We start from the raw sequence: 14,078 nt of genomic DNA, 5'->3' as shown, positions 1-14,078 counted from the left end.
GAGGCAAAAGTTATTAGGTGTATCCAAGGTTTCCTTAAATAGTATGTGGCTAGTCCAACTCGAAGATGGACAATACTGGACCTTGTATTGGGAAACAAGCCTGGCCAGGTGACTGATGTTGCAGTGGAAGAATTTGGAGATAGGCAGCACATGTAGATAGGGTGGTAAAGAAGGCATATGGTATGCTTGCCTTCATTGCTAATGGCATTGAATATAAGGGTCAGGAAGTCATGATGCAGCTCTATAGGACTTTGGTTGGGCCACATTTGGAGTACAGCGGGCAGTTTTATTTCACCCCATTACAGGAAAGATGTGGAAGCTTTGGAGAGGATGCAGAGGAAGTTTACCATAATGCTGCTGGATGATTTCAGCTTCAGGGAGAGATTGGACATGCTTGCTTTGTTTTCTCTGGAACGTCTGAGGTTGAGGGGAGATTTGATAGTATATAAAATTATGAGAGGCATTGATAAGGTAGACAGTCAGAACCTTTTTCCCCAGGGTGGAGATGTCCAACACTAGCTATAGGCGAGAGGGGGAATGTTTAATGGAGATGTACTGGGTAGGTTTTCTTTATGCAGAGGCCTGGAACACATTGCCAGGGATGGTGGTGGAGGCAGATACGATAGTGGCGTTTAGATAGGCACATGGAAGTGCAAGGAAGAGGGAGATGAATCATGCACAGGCAGATGAGATCAGTTTAACATTTGCATCATGTTCGGCATAAATATTGTGGGTTGTAGGACCCGTTGCTATGTTGCACTGTTCCATGTTCTCATGCAAAGCATATCAGCATAAATGATCGTAACTTAACCGAGAACGGTCAAGGTCACAATAACCTGTTATTAGTCACAATATTTATTATGATACTAAAAAACACTGTCCTATTCACAATCAATGTTTATGCTTACAGTATTACACTTAAAAATCAGTAAAAACTGTAAGCAATGGAAATCTGAAATAAAAACAGCAAATGCTGGGAACACTCAACAGGTAAATCTATGGAAAGAGAAACAAAATTAATGTCCAAAGCATAAAGTGCTGGAGTAACTACGCTGGTTAGGCAGCATCTCTGGAGGACATGCACACAATGCCTTCCATAATGTTTGGGCCAAAGACCCATCATTTATTTATTTGCCTCTGTACTCCACAATTTGAGAATTGTAATTAAAAAAAACACATGTGGTTAAAGTGCACATTGTCAGATTTTAATAAGGGCCATTTTGATAGTTTGGTTTCACCATGTAGAAATTACACCTGTATTTATACATAGTAGGTATGTTGCAAAGCCTACCTGAAGCGTCGTTGAAGATCTGCTGCTGAGGCTGTGCGCGATTTTGGCGCCGTTTAGAGGGGGCGGGTTTAAAACGCGATTTTCTCTAAGCTGTTCCAATCGAAAATGTTCAGCCTAGTTAATTATTAACGAAAAATCGCTGGAAGACCCCGTCGCAAAAGCTATTATTAGGTTTAAAGGCCTTGAATAATAGTTATAGTAGTTTAAAAATCAATCTTTAAACCCGCGACCGTCATCAACCGCAGGGTCTCATAAAGAAAATAGCAGAAGGTATGCTGTATATTTTTACATTCAAAAGGGCTTCTAAAGATCCTTTTATACAAAATTTAATATTGCGAGTAGCTCAATTTGGGCCCATTATATCGCGCAGTATTTTTCTGGGCATTTGAGGCACAAATCTACCGCAATGTGAACGTTCTAAACCAGCGCGTTCCACAGGGACCCACTGGAAAGCTGATTTAAATGGGCATTTATTTACAGCAATTGAACACTGAATTCCTTCCATTTGGCCTATAAATTAATGTAAATGAGATTTAAAAATCATGTTTTATTGTGAATTATTTGTGAATATTATTTGGACATTTAGGCTATTTAAAAATGTTAATCATTTATTAAGAAATAGATAGATGTTTAGATCTAGTAATTGAAGTCTGAAATTAGCTACAATTAAGTAACTAACTGATTATATGCTTTAATTTCAGGTCATCCAAGTAAGATTATTTTATATTTGTTTCAGAATGCTTCAATCTATGATAACTGAAAATTTCATTCAGTTCTCTTAATTTTTAAGAAAGTTATGGGCTTTTGACGGTTCACGATCACAACTTTTTTGTTATGTCCATAGAAAATCAATAGGGAACAAGATGCTCATTTCCGAGTATGAAAATGGCCATAACTTTTTAAATACTTGAGATATGAAAGTGAATTAGATGTCAAATTAAACTTATTTTTATGCTTTATCTGATGGGATAAATTACAGACTTGATTTTTAAAATCTCAAAATTTTGTAACATTGCTATACATAGTCCCCCCATTTCAAGACACCATAATGTTTGGAACACTGCAATGTCATGTAAATGAAAGTAGACAGGTTTAGTATTTTGTTGCATATCCTTTGCATGCAATGACTGCTTGAAGTCTGTGATTCATGGACATCACCAGTTGCTGGGTGTCTTCTCTGATTATGCTCTGCCAGGCCTGTATTGCAGCCATCTTTAGCTTCAGCTTGTTTTGGGGGCTAGTCCTCTCCAGTTTTCTCTTCAGCCTATAAAATATATGCTCAATTGGGTTCAGATTGGGTGATTGCCTTGGCCACTCAAGAATTGACCATTTCTTAGCTTTGAAAAACTCCCTTGTTGCTTTAGCAGTATGTTTGGGCTCATTGGCTTGACGTAGAATGAATCGCCGGCCAATGTTTTAAGGCATTTGCTTGAACGAGCGGATAGGATGTGTCTATACACTTCAAAATTCATTATGCTACTACCATCAGCAGTTGTATCATCAATGACAATAAGCGAGTTCCTTCAGCAGCCATACAAGCCCAGGCCATAACACCCCCACCACTGGGTTTCACAGATCAGGTGGTATGCTTTGGATCCTTCTCTCCTCCATACTTTGCTCTTGCCATCACTCTGATATAAGTTAATCTTCATCTCATCTGTTCACAAAATCTTTTTCCAAAACTGTGATTGCTCTTTTACGTACTTCTTGGCAAACTGTAACTTGGCCATCCTATTTTTGCAGCTAACCAGCAGTTTGCATCTTGCAGTGTAGCCTCTGTATTTCTGTTCATGAAGTCTTCTGCGGACAGTGGTCATTGACAAATCCGCACCTAACCCCTGAAGAGTGTTTCTGATCTGTTGGACAGGTGTTTGGGGATTTTACTTTTTTCTTTTAGAGAGAATTCTTCTGTCATCAGCTGTGGAGATCTTCCTTGGCCTGCCAGTCCCTTTCCAATGAGTAAGCTCACCAGTGCTCTCTTTCTTCTTAATGATGTTCCAAACAGTTGATTTTGGTAAGCCTGAGGTTTGGCTGATGTCTCTAACAGTTTTATTCTTGTTTCTCAGTCTTTGATTTTCATTGGCACAACTTTGGCCCTCACATTGATAAACAGCAATAAAAGTTTCCAAAGATTATGGAAAGACTGGAGGAAAGACTAGGTGCTGAGAGCTCTCTTAAACCTGCATTAAGGTGGCAATGGGTGTAATTACAAACGCCTGTGAAGTCATGTGTCCCTGAAATAGGGGGTACTATATATAAACACAGCTGTAATTGCTACATGGTGAAACCAAAATGTATAAAAATGGCCTTTATTAAAATTTGACAATGTGCACTTTAACCACATTTGATTTTGACTATTACAAGTCTCAAATTGTGAAGTACAGAGGAAAATAAATAAATGATGGGTCTTTGCCCCAAACATTATGGAGGGCACTGTAGGTGATGTTTGGAGACATAACCCTTCTTTAGACTAATTGTAGTAGTAAGAAGGGTCCAAACCTACAACGTCACCTTGCCACATGCTTCAGAAATGCTCCTATCCCATTGAGTTAATCCACCACTTTATGTTTTGCTCAAGTTTCCAGCATCTGCCATTCCTTGTATTTCAATAGGATTAATGCTTCATGCTGAATACTCTACCCCCAAACTGTGGAAGAGAAAAAAACAATTACAGAGAGTGTGGGGAGGGATGGACAGATCAAAGAGAATATCTATCAGAGTGTGGCAATAATTGATGGAATACCTGTGATCTGTGCTACCTGTGTTTGCCACATTCATTCCCCATCCCACTGCCATTCTGACCCATTTGTCGATGGACTCCTGCAATGTCATGAAATGGCCCAATGAAAGCTTCAGGAACAGCATCTTATCGTTCACCTGGGCAAGTCGTAATCTTCCAGACTCAATATCTGATTCCAATATCTTATGTAACTATCTTTTTCGGAATCAGAGGCATTGGCGCATTAAAGCAGGGAAACATGCTTTTCGGCTCACCTTGCCCATGCCAACCGTTAACATAGCAGAGTAGTCCTATTTGTCTGCATTTGGCCAATAGACCACTAAAACCTTTCTATCCATATTTCTGTTTAAATGTTTTTTTAAAGGTCGTAGTAATTGTGTCCTCTGGCAGCTCATTCCAGATACGGACCACACCGAGTGAAAACCAGGCGGAGGTCCCATCTCTCCCGGCTCACCTTAAGCCTATGCCCTTTAATTTTAGAATCCTCTACCCTGAAAAAAAGACTGCGAGCGTTCACTTTATCCATGCACTCATGGTCTTCTACACTCTAAAAAAAAGTCCTAGCCGATTCAACTCCCCATTAACCAAGCCTGTTTTCCTCTTGGTTATTTACCTATTTTACTGCTTCAGAAGTACTCCCTCCATTATCTGAAAGTGACCTGCTGGATATTTCCTTTAGCTCGGCATTTTACAGATTAAATATATCCCCATCTCAATTTAACCCACTCCCCACCCCCTCCTCTCCCCCTTGCTTCATTTCATGGTGTTTATGTTCCTTTCTCACTGCTGCCCTCATTAATCTGTCAACTGAAGAATTCCATATCCATAGCTCATCACCATGACAACCCTACTCTATAAAAACAGATTTAGTCTACAACTAATCTGACTGATAGTTTCCAGCATTTTTGTCCTATTGAATTTAGACATCAGAATAATCTATGGTGCAAATGCTGAAACCTTTTCACTACAACACATACTGCACCATTGTACAGGTTGATAATGTATAATATTTAAGACTAGTTTATCCAATCCACAAAACTTTAATATTATCCACAGAATATTTGAAATTCGTACAATTCAATTAATAGAGTCATAGCGCCACATAGCACGGAGCAGACCTTTCAACCCAACTCATCATGCAAACAAAATGCCCCATCTCAGCTTGTTGCATTTACTCACATTGGCCCCTTATCCCTCTTATGGGGCTGTCCCACTAGGAGCTAATTCAAGAGCTTTCCCAGAGTTTAAAAAAAAAATCAAACTCGTGGTAAGCACGTAGAATGTACGTTGCAGGTACGTCGGAGCCCGGGACGTCTCTTAACGGCTCGTAACGCTAACGGCAGGTACCCTGGAAACGCGGTAAGCTCGGGAAGACTCGTGAAGATTTTTCAACATGTTGAAAAATGTCCACTAGAGCCCCGAGTACCTACGAGCGGCTATTACCGTAATTCCCCGAGTTCGAATCAGGGGAAACTTGGGAGAACTTGAATTAGCTCGTACAGTGGGACAGCCCCATAAGCCTTTCTATTCAATATATCTGTCCAAATATCTTTTGAATGGTCTTATTTAACGTGCTTCAACTATTTCCTCGGGTAGCTTATACCATTTACCCACCACTATCTGTGTGAAAACGTTGCCCCACACGCTCTTATTAATTATTTCCCCATTGACCTTAAGCCTATGCCCTTTTGTCCTCTTTATTGTCCTACCATGCAAAAAAGAGTATGTTCATATCTATTCCCCTCATAATTTTATGAACCTCTTCTCAGCCTCATGTAATGCAAGAAATTAAATCCTAGCCTGTGCAATCTCTTATTTAGTTTAGTGATGGGGTCACGGAAAGAGCGTTCATGTCGCGGCCCTGTTTCCACCAAGCTTTCCACCACCACGCACAAGAAGCGCAAGACGCAACTGTATGCAGATGCCAAGAAGTGTGTTCAGCTCTGGCTGAACAATTTCTAATCTTGTGATGTGGACTCTAAGAAATTTAGTGTTACAGCATAGAAACAGGCCTTTCAGCTCATCGTGTCCACGTCGCCCATCAATCACCCATATACCATTAGCATGTTATCCCACTTTGCATTCCTACACGCTAGGGTGAATTTGTAGATGCCAATTAACCTACAAACTTACACATCATTCGAATGCGGGAGGAAAACGGACACCCAAAGACCCACGCGGTCACAGGGAGAATGTACAAACTCCACAGAGATAGCACCCTTATTCAGGATCGAACTCGGGTCTCTGGTGCTGTAGGCAGCAGCTCTGCCGCTGCGCCACTTCATTTAACTCAGGCCCTTGAATCCTGACAACATAAAACTTCTCTTCACTCTTTTCAGCTAAATCGCACCTTTCCTACTGCTGATAATTTGCATAACCTGCAACATCATGGAAAATGGATCTGGGTGCCAACTAACATTCATGTCACACAAGTCTCAGCCAGTGATCATCTCCAACAAGATGTTGGAGATAATCAGTCTGAAGGGTCTCGACCCGAAACGTCGCCTATTCATTCGCTCCATAGATGCTGCCTCACCTGCTGAATTTCTCCAGCTTTTTGTCTACCTTCGATTATTCCAGCATCTGCAGTTCTCTTTTAAACATCTCCAACAAGAGAGTGCCTAACAACATTTCCATATTTAGGATTAGAGATACAGCGTGGACACAGACCCTTTGGCCCACCAAGGTCCGCGTCGACCAGCGAACCCCGTATATGTTCCATATTCAACAGCATTAGCATCTCCAAGTTTCCTATCAGCAACATCCTGGTGGTCACTATTGACTAGAAACTCAACTGAACTAGACACAGAGGTACTATGGCTACAAGAACAAGTCAGAAGTTAGGCATCTTGCAGCAAGTGATTCACCACCGTTTTCTTCTCCCATCAAAAAGCATGTGAAAAGTGCACCTCCAACATAAAGTGAAGGGGGAAAGATTCAATAGGAATCGGAGGGGTAACTTTTTCACAAAAAGGGTGGTGGGTGCATGGAACAAGCTGTCAGAGGCAGGGACTATCCCAATGTTTAGGAAATAGTTAAACAGGTACATGGATAGGACAGGTTTGGAGGGATATGGGCCAACCGCAGGCATGTGGGACTGGTGTAGCTGGGACATGTTGGCCAGTGTGGGCAAGTGGGCCGAAGGGCCTGTTTCCAGGCTGTATGACACTTTGACTCTACGATTCTATAACTCAAGAAATGGGGTGGGAGATTGCAACCTTCACATGGTCCACCCTGTATCGACTAATGCAATCAACCCAACGTGCACAAACAAATAGATCAAATAGAACAAGTTGACCTACAACTTTAGGCTGTGCACGCCATACGCAAGAAGACTCAAGAAATGCAATAGCATCCAAAACGGAGCAGACTAATTAGACTGGCGTCCACAAAACATCACTTCAGCACAGGCATGCGGTCGCATGTTGCATCTACCTCATGCACAAGTTATTCATCCACACTAGCTCAACAAATAACCAACACCTAACCCCACCCTCCAAATCCAAAAACTCTTACATCCAAGGAGGGCCACATTAATATGGAAAAACAACTAGCTGCAGATCCCCAACTAAATTATATATCATTCTGATTTAGAAGTGCATCAATGATCTGCTGCTTTTAAATCCTAGAACTCGAGACATTAGCAGAACAGAAATATATTTACCAAAGGCTCACAGTGAGTGCCAATCATTGTGAGAAATTGGTTATGGCCGATAAATGGGTCTTGCTACCCATCAAATGAATGAATTAGAAGAAGTCAATGACCAGTAAGCTATACATGGGCAGCCAAGAACTGCAATTTTCAGATGTAGTAGAAAAAGCTGGCTTATCTTGATATAAACATTTTGAAATTAAGCTTCCAATATATATTTTTTTAATCCATCACAATGGTACTTACCAATCTCAATGCCTAGTCCACCAATACCACTTAGGAAAACATAAGACTGAGCCATCTGACACATTGCATGGTCTCCGAGGACATAGCGTTGACGACTGTAATAAAAAGGAAGAACATAAGAAACAGGCCCAGGCCATAAAGATCCTTGTCACTTGATAAAATGCTGCATTGAAATTAAATTTCCCACTCAACTCCCATGTTCCCTGATCTTCCTCAAGTCCAAAGTCTATGATATGTACAATAAAACTAAATGACTGAACATCTACCGACCACTAGGGCAGAGAATTCTTAAGATTCCTCACCTACCTTAGAGAAGACATTTTTCATTTTAGTATCATTTGGCAGATTCTTAAACTGCAAATATGTTTGCCTAGTTAAGACTTTCCAGAGAAAACAGCTCTCAACATAGTTTAGTTTAGTTTATTGTCACGTGTACCAAGGTACAGTGAAAAGCTTTTTGTTGTTGTGTGCTATCCAATCAGTGGAAAGACTATACATGATTACTATCAAGCCACCCACAGTGAACAGATACAGGATAAAGGGAATAACGTTCAGTGCAAGATAAAGTCCAGAAAAGTCTGAATGAAGATATTCAGAGGGTCTCCAATTGGGTAGATGGTAGGTCAGAACCACTCAGTAGTTGGTGATAGGATGGTTCAGTCTGCTGATAACAGCTGGGAAGAAACTGTCCCTGAATCTGGAGGTAAGCATTTGTACACTTCTGTACCTCTTGCCTGATTGGAGTGGGGAGAAGAGGGAATGGCCAGGGTTGAGACTTGTCCTTGATTATGCTGATGGCAGCATGAAGTGTAGATGAGTCAATGGAAGGGAGGTTGGTTTGTGTGATGCTCTGGGTTGCGTCCACAATTCGCTGCAAATTCTTCCTGTCTTAGATGGAGCTGTTCCCAAACCATGCTGTGATGCATCCTGATAAAATGCTTTCTACGATGCATCTGTCAAAGTTGATGCGAGTTGTTTGGGACATGTCGAACTTCCTAAGCCTTCTAAGGAAGTAGAGGCATTGATGTGTTTTCTTGGCCATTGCTTCGATATGGCTAGACCAGGACAGGTTGCGGGTGATATTTACTGCTAGGAACTTGAAGCTTTCAACCATCTCTACTTCGGCACTGTAAATGTCTACCACTTCGCTTCCTTAAGTCAATCACTTTTCCCTTTGTCTTGCTGACATTGAGAAAAGGGTCACAGGGAGAACGTGAAAACTCCCTACAGACAAGTACCCATTGTCAGGATCAAACTCAAGGCCCTGGTGCTGCAAGGCAGCAACATTACCGCTGCGCCACTGTACCTGCTGATGATCAGGTTAAAGCATTGATTGGAGGTGTGGATCTGACAGAGCATGAACTGGAGTTGATGGAGATGAGCGAGGCCCAGATGTGCAGGAGCCTCTGGGTAATAGCCAGAAGGTGAAGGGTATCCCCACACTCTCTCTCCCTGTGTCCCTCACCTCAATGCATACCCATTTCTCCTACAATCTCACCCCATCTTTCCTCTCCCATGAAATATCGCCTAACCATGTCCTTCAGAGATGCTGTCTGACCCACTAAGTTCCTCCTGCATTTTGAGTTCCTCTGTTTAATTGTAGGAACCAGAATCACAATATACCTAGTGGGAAAATACCCATTACTAATTCACCAAATCAGGAATATTTTGCTTCCTCAGTGTCGAATGTTCAAGATTTACCTGTATAAGGAATCATCAATTTCCATATTGTCAGTTGCCATTTTCTGTTGCTGTTTATCAAAATCTGCAAAATAAGGAATTTAAAAATAATTAATCCCTATTTTCTGCTCTTTTAAAATAATCCACTTCCCTAGCTTAGTCTCCCCAGCCTTTAGATTTTCAAAACTTGGAACAAATATTCTCAAATAACACACTCAGTTCAGAGAAAAGGAAATAAGAACTGCAAACGAAAACAAAAATTAAAATAGAAAAGCATATCAATCTTATATTTCACACGGTTATAGAATTATGAGCTGTTTTAGAAAGGATAGTAAGAAACATTTTTTTCCCCAGAGCAGAGGTGTCGATAATTAGAGGCCAGAGGCTCATGTTAAGGGACATGATATTTAGAGGGTATCAATGGAAGAGATGGGAATGGTATGCATGGACTCCTCTGCTGCAAGAAAAACACTCAAACCTCAAACCTGAAACATTCTATCCCAGGCAGCATCCAAGTAAATCTCCTTTACACCATTTCCAATGCAATCAAGATTCAAGAGTTTATTGTCATGTGTCCCTGATAGGACAATTAAATTCTTGCTTTGCTTCAGCACAACAGAACATAGTAGGCATGACTACAGAAGAGATCAGTGTGGCCATATACCATTATATAAATATATACACACATGAATAAATAAACTGATAAAGTGCAAATAAACAGATAATGGGTTATTAATATTCAGAGTTTTGTCCGAACCAAGGTTAATAGCCTGATGGCTGAGGGGAAGTAGCTATTCCTGACCCTGGTTGTTGCAGTCTTCAGGCTCCTGTACCTTCTACCTGAAGGTAGCGGGGAGATGAGTGTGTGGCCAGGATGGTGTGGGTCCTTGATGATACTGCTAGCCTTTTTGAGGCAGCGACTGTGATAGATCCCCTCGATGGAAGGGAGGTCAGAGCCAATGATGGACTGGGCAGTGTTTACTACTTTTTGTAGTAATCATGTCCTTCCGATCCTGTACCAACCGGAACTGCACACAATACTCCATTGGTGGCTTAACCAAAGATTTATGACATGCACGTTTCTACCAGTAATCACTCTTTGAAGGGATATCCTTGGACAAATAGTCAAAACCTAAAAGTTACAGTGTGCGAGTGAGAGGGGAAAGACAAAAGTGTTGGGAGGAGATTTTCAAATTTGTCCCTGGGCTGCCAAAGGCATATATACCACTGGGTGTATGGAACGAGCTGCCATGGGGGTAGTTGAGCCAGGGACTATTGCAATGTTTAAGAAACAATTAGACAGGTACATGAATAGGACAGGTTTGGAGGGATGTGGGCCAAACGCAGGCATGCGGGACTAGTGTGGATGGGACAAGTTAACCGATATGGGCAAGTTGGGCCAAAGGGCCTGTTTCCATGCTGTCTGACTATGACTCTCATCTTAAAAGCTATGCCATAGAGTTTTTCAACTACTTCCTCCGGCAGCTCATTCCATACACCTACCACCCTTTGCATGAAAAAGTGACCCCTCAGATTGCTATAAAATCTTTCCCCTCTCACTTTAAACCTATGTCGTCTGGTTCTCGATTACTCCACTCTGGGTAAGAGACTCTGTGCGTCTACCCAATCTATTCCTCTCATGATTTTATACACCCTTCATCCTCCTGCACTCCAAGGAATAGCCCGAGCCTGCCAAGCCTCTCCCTATAGCTCAGGTCCTCGAGTCCTGGCAACATCCTCGTAAATCTTAGCCGAACCCTTTCCAGCTTGACAGCATCTTTCCTATAAAATGATGCCCAAACCTGAACACAATACTCTAAATGCAGCCTCACCAACGTCTTATACAACTGCAACACGACCTCCCAACCTCTATACTCAATGCTCTCTCTGATAAAGGCCAATATGCAAAAAGCCTTTTTGACTACCCTATCTACCTGTGATGCCACTTTCAACTAACTATATACCTATACTCCTAGGAGTACAGTGGAGGTATATGGATTATGTGCAGGCAGATAAGAGTTGTCTTGGCATCATGTTCGGCCTAGTGATTATGGGCCAAAAAGTCTGTTCTTGTGCAATACTGTTCTATGTTCAACAGAAAATATTTGTATGGTTAGCAATAACATTTAACAAAAGGATTCACCATTGAGCTGAAAATAAAATTCAGAGTAACTATTGAATTGAAAGATGCAGGATGGAAATAGACCCCTCGGTCCACCAAATCAACACCAACCATCACTAGTTCATACTAGTTCTATGTTATCCCAATTTCTCATCCACTCCTGACACACTAGGGGCAATTTACACAGGCCAATCAACTTACATACCATCTTAAAGAAGCACACAGGATTGCTGCTGAGGATTATTATTGAACATATGCTGTGTCCTATAATCTTTTAGTTCTTGGGCTCTCCCCTTCTTCAGTGCCTGAAACAGGATTATTTCTGAAAAGAGGAAACAATCACTCCTGAAATTTATCAGGGTCAGGAAGTTAAAAAATAGTATGAATAGTAGACTTTGTGTTTCTGGTTCATGCTGCGCCTCTATCCGACCTTTCAAAGGAGAACCTTTGCAACTGACTCCACAGACTAACTCATGCACAACTCTCGTGACCTGTGTTCAATCCAGACCTCTGGTGATTGTAGTTTATACATTTTTGCTGTGGGTGTGCGGGCTTCCTCATGGTGTACTGGTTTGTCCCATATCCCAAAGATGCAATTTCACTGACACCAGCGATGTCAATGGCAAGGAACTGCAGATTCTGGTTTATACCAAAGATGGACACAATGTTGGAGTAACTCAGCAGATCAGGCAGCATCTCTGGAGAGAAGGAATGGTGTTTCCTCAGACTGAGAGTCAGAGAAGGGGAAAACTGGAGATATGGAAGGGTACAAAGTGAATGTAAGGTGTGAAAAGAACAGATCAAAGCAGACGACGATCTAGGAAATGTATTGTTGGCTGAGGGGAAGGAGACAACCAGGTATACAAACAGTAAAATTAATCAGGAAGACAGTGAAACTGGGAAGAGAACTATGATGGAGGAGGGACAGAGGGAGAGGTGATGTAGGGTTACTTGAAGTTAAAGAAATCAAGAGTCATATCGCTGGGTTGTAAACTGAAATGAAATACGAGGTACCGTTCCTCCAATTTACGTTTGGCCTCACTCGTTCGCCGGCATTGGCGCCGCCAACCGTTCAACCTTGTGATAACGGCGAGACCACACGGAAATCTGTCACGTCCGTGGGTGGGTTTGCACCAAAATGACGGGACCGAGCAACACCAGGGATATTGATGTGAATGAGTCTGCACTCTCAATCTCCCCTTCTGAGTGTGCTCCTGACTGCCTGCCTCTCTGTCTCTGGGTCTGTCTCCTTTTCCCCAAGTGTATGGACACACAAAATGACTCAAAGTGCTGGAGTGATTCAGCATCTCTGGAGAGCGTGGATCTGCCCTCTCCTCCCTCTGGTCTCTTTCCTTCCTCCTCTCATCTCCTTTCCTTCCCCTTCCTCCTTTCTTCTTTCTCGGCCTCCCTTCCCCCTCTCCTTTCCAGCACTCTTTCCCTCCTTCAATTCTTTCTCCCTCTCTTTCCTCCCCTCTCCCTCCTTCTTTTCTCCCTCCCTCCTCTCCTTCTTTTCTCCCTCCTCTCCTTCCTCCTTTCCTTCCTCCTTTCCTTCCCCCTCTCCTTTCCTTCTTTTCTCCCTCCCTCCTCTCCCCTCCCCTGCCATCTCTCCTTTCCTCTCCATTCCGGGCCCACTCGTGCTCCACCAACCCCAACTCACCGGACTACGGTGACACCACGAAGGAGCCCGGCGACAGTGGAGTCGCCGCCCGCAGAGGCGAGGCCCGGCCCGGCCCGGCCCGGCCTGTCGTGTGGTGTGGTGTCCCGCCGCTTGTTGCTGCTGCAGCCGGTCCTGATCTGGTCTGTCCGAAGATTACAGAGGAGCTCGATAATCTTTGGTCCTGTCCCGCACTGCTGCAGCCGAGCCGGTCCTGTCCTGTCCTCTCCCAGCGCCTGTCCCGCACTGCCCTGTCGTGTCCCGCACTGCTGCAGCCGAGCCGGTCCGGTCCTGTCCTCTCCTGTCGTGTCCTGCCTGTCCCGCCCCCTCCGCCATTGACCCGGACGTGTTACGAGGCCGGGGTGGCGGTGAGCGACGTTCAATGGCGGCGGGGAGCGGGGGCCTGAAGCAAAGATACTAGAGAAGCTCCTTTATAATCTTTGGCCTGAAGTGGCGACAGGCCTGCTGGTGTTCCCTGTCTTGCTGACAGTCTGCAGAAGGGCGAAGATAGACACAAAATGCCGGACCAACATCCGCAGTTCCTTCCTACACATTTAGTCTGAAGAAGGGTCTCGACCCCAGAAACGTCAGTCCTTCTCTCCAGAGATGCTGCCTGGCCCAGAGTTACTCCAGCATGTTGTGTCTGTCTTAATAGACAATAGGGGCAGGAGTAGGCCATTCGGCCCTTCGAGC

The 14,078-nt window shown here is 43.1% G+C and overlaps 1 protein-coding gene across 2 annotated transcripts in view; it reads right to left on the bottom strand.

Moving 5' to 3' along the window:
* uba6 (ubiquitin like modifier activating enzyme 6) overlaps nt 1-13,570 on the bottom strand; it is an 86,784-nt gene extending 73,214 nt beyond the window's left edge. Inside the window, exons 1-3 of one of the 2 annotated variants that reach the window (XM_033018401.1) lie at nt 13,389-13,570; nt 9,631-9,694; nt 7,930-8,024 (exon numbers count right to left, since the gene is read on the bottom strand). In XM_033018401.1, coding sequence (XP_032874292.1) covers nt 7,930-8,024; nt 9,631-9,671 — 136 coding nt within the window. In that variant the 5' untranslated portion in view covers nt 9,672-9,694; nt 13,389-13,570. Of the gene's footprint in view, nt 1-3,802; nt 3,898-7,929; nt 8,025-9,630; nt 9,695-13,388 lie in introns of those variants that run through there. The other variant, XM_033018402.1, reaches the window with a different exon arrangement.
* Nucleotides 13,571-14,078: the final 508 nt, after the last annotated feature.

Source organism: Amblyraja radiata, chromosome 3 (genome assembly GCF_010909765.2).
Source record: "Amblyraja radiata isolate CabotCenter1 chromosome 3, sAmbRad1.1.pri, whole genome shotgun sequence".
Lineage (NCBI taxonomy): Eukaryota > Metazoa > Chordata > Chondrichthyes > Rajiformes > Rajidae > Amblyraja > Amblyraja radiata.
Note: the sequence above shows the minus strand (reverse complement) of the source record. Positions and strands in the feature narration are given on the sequence as shown.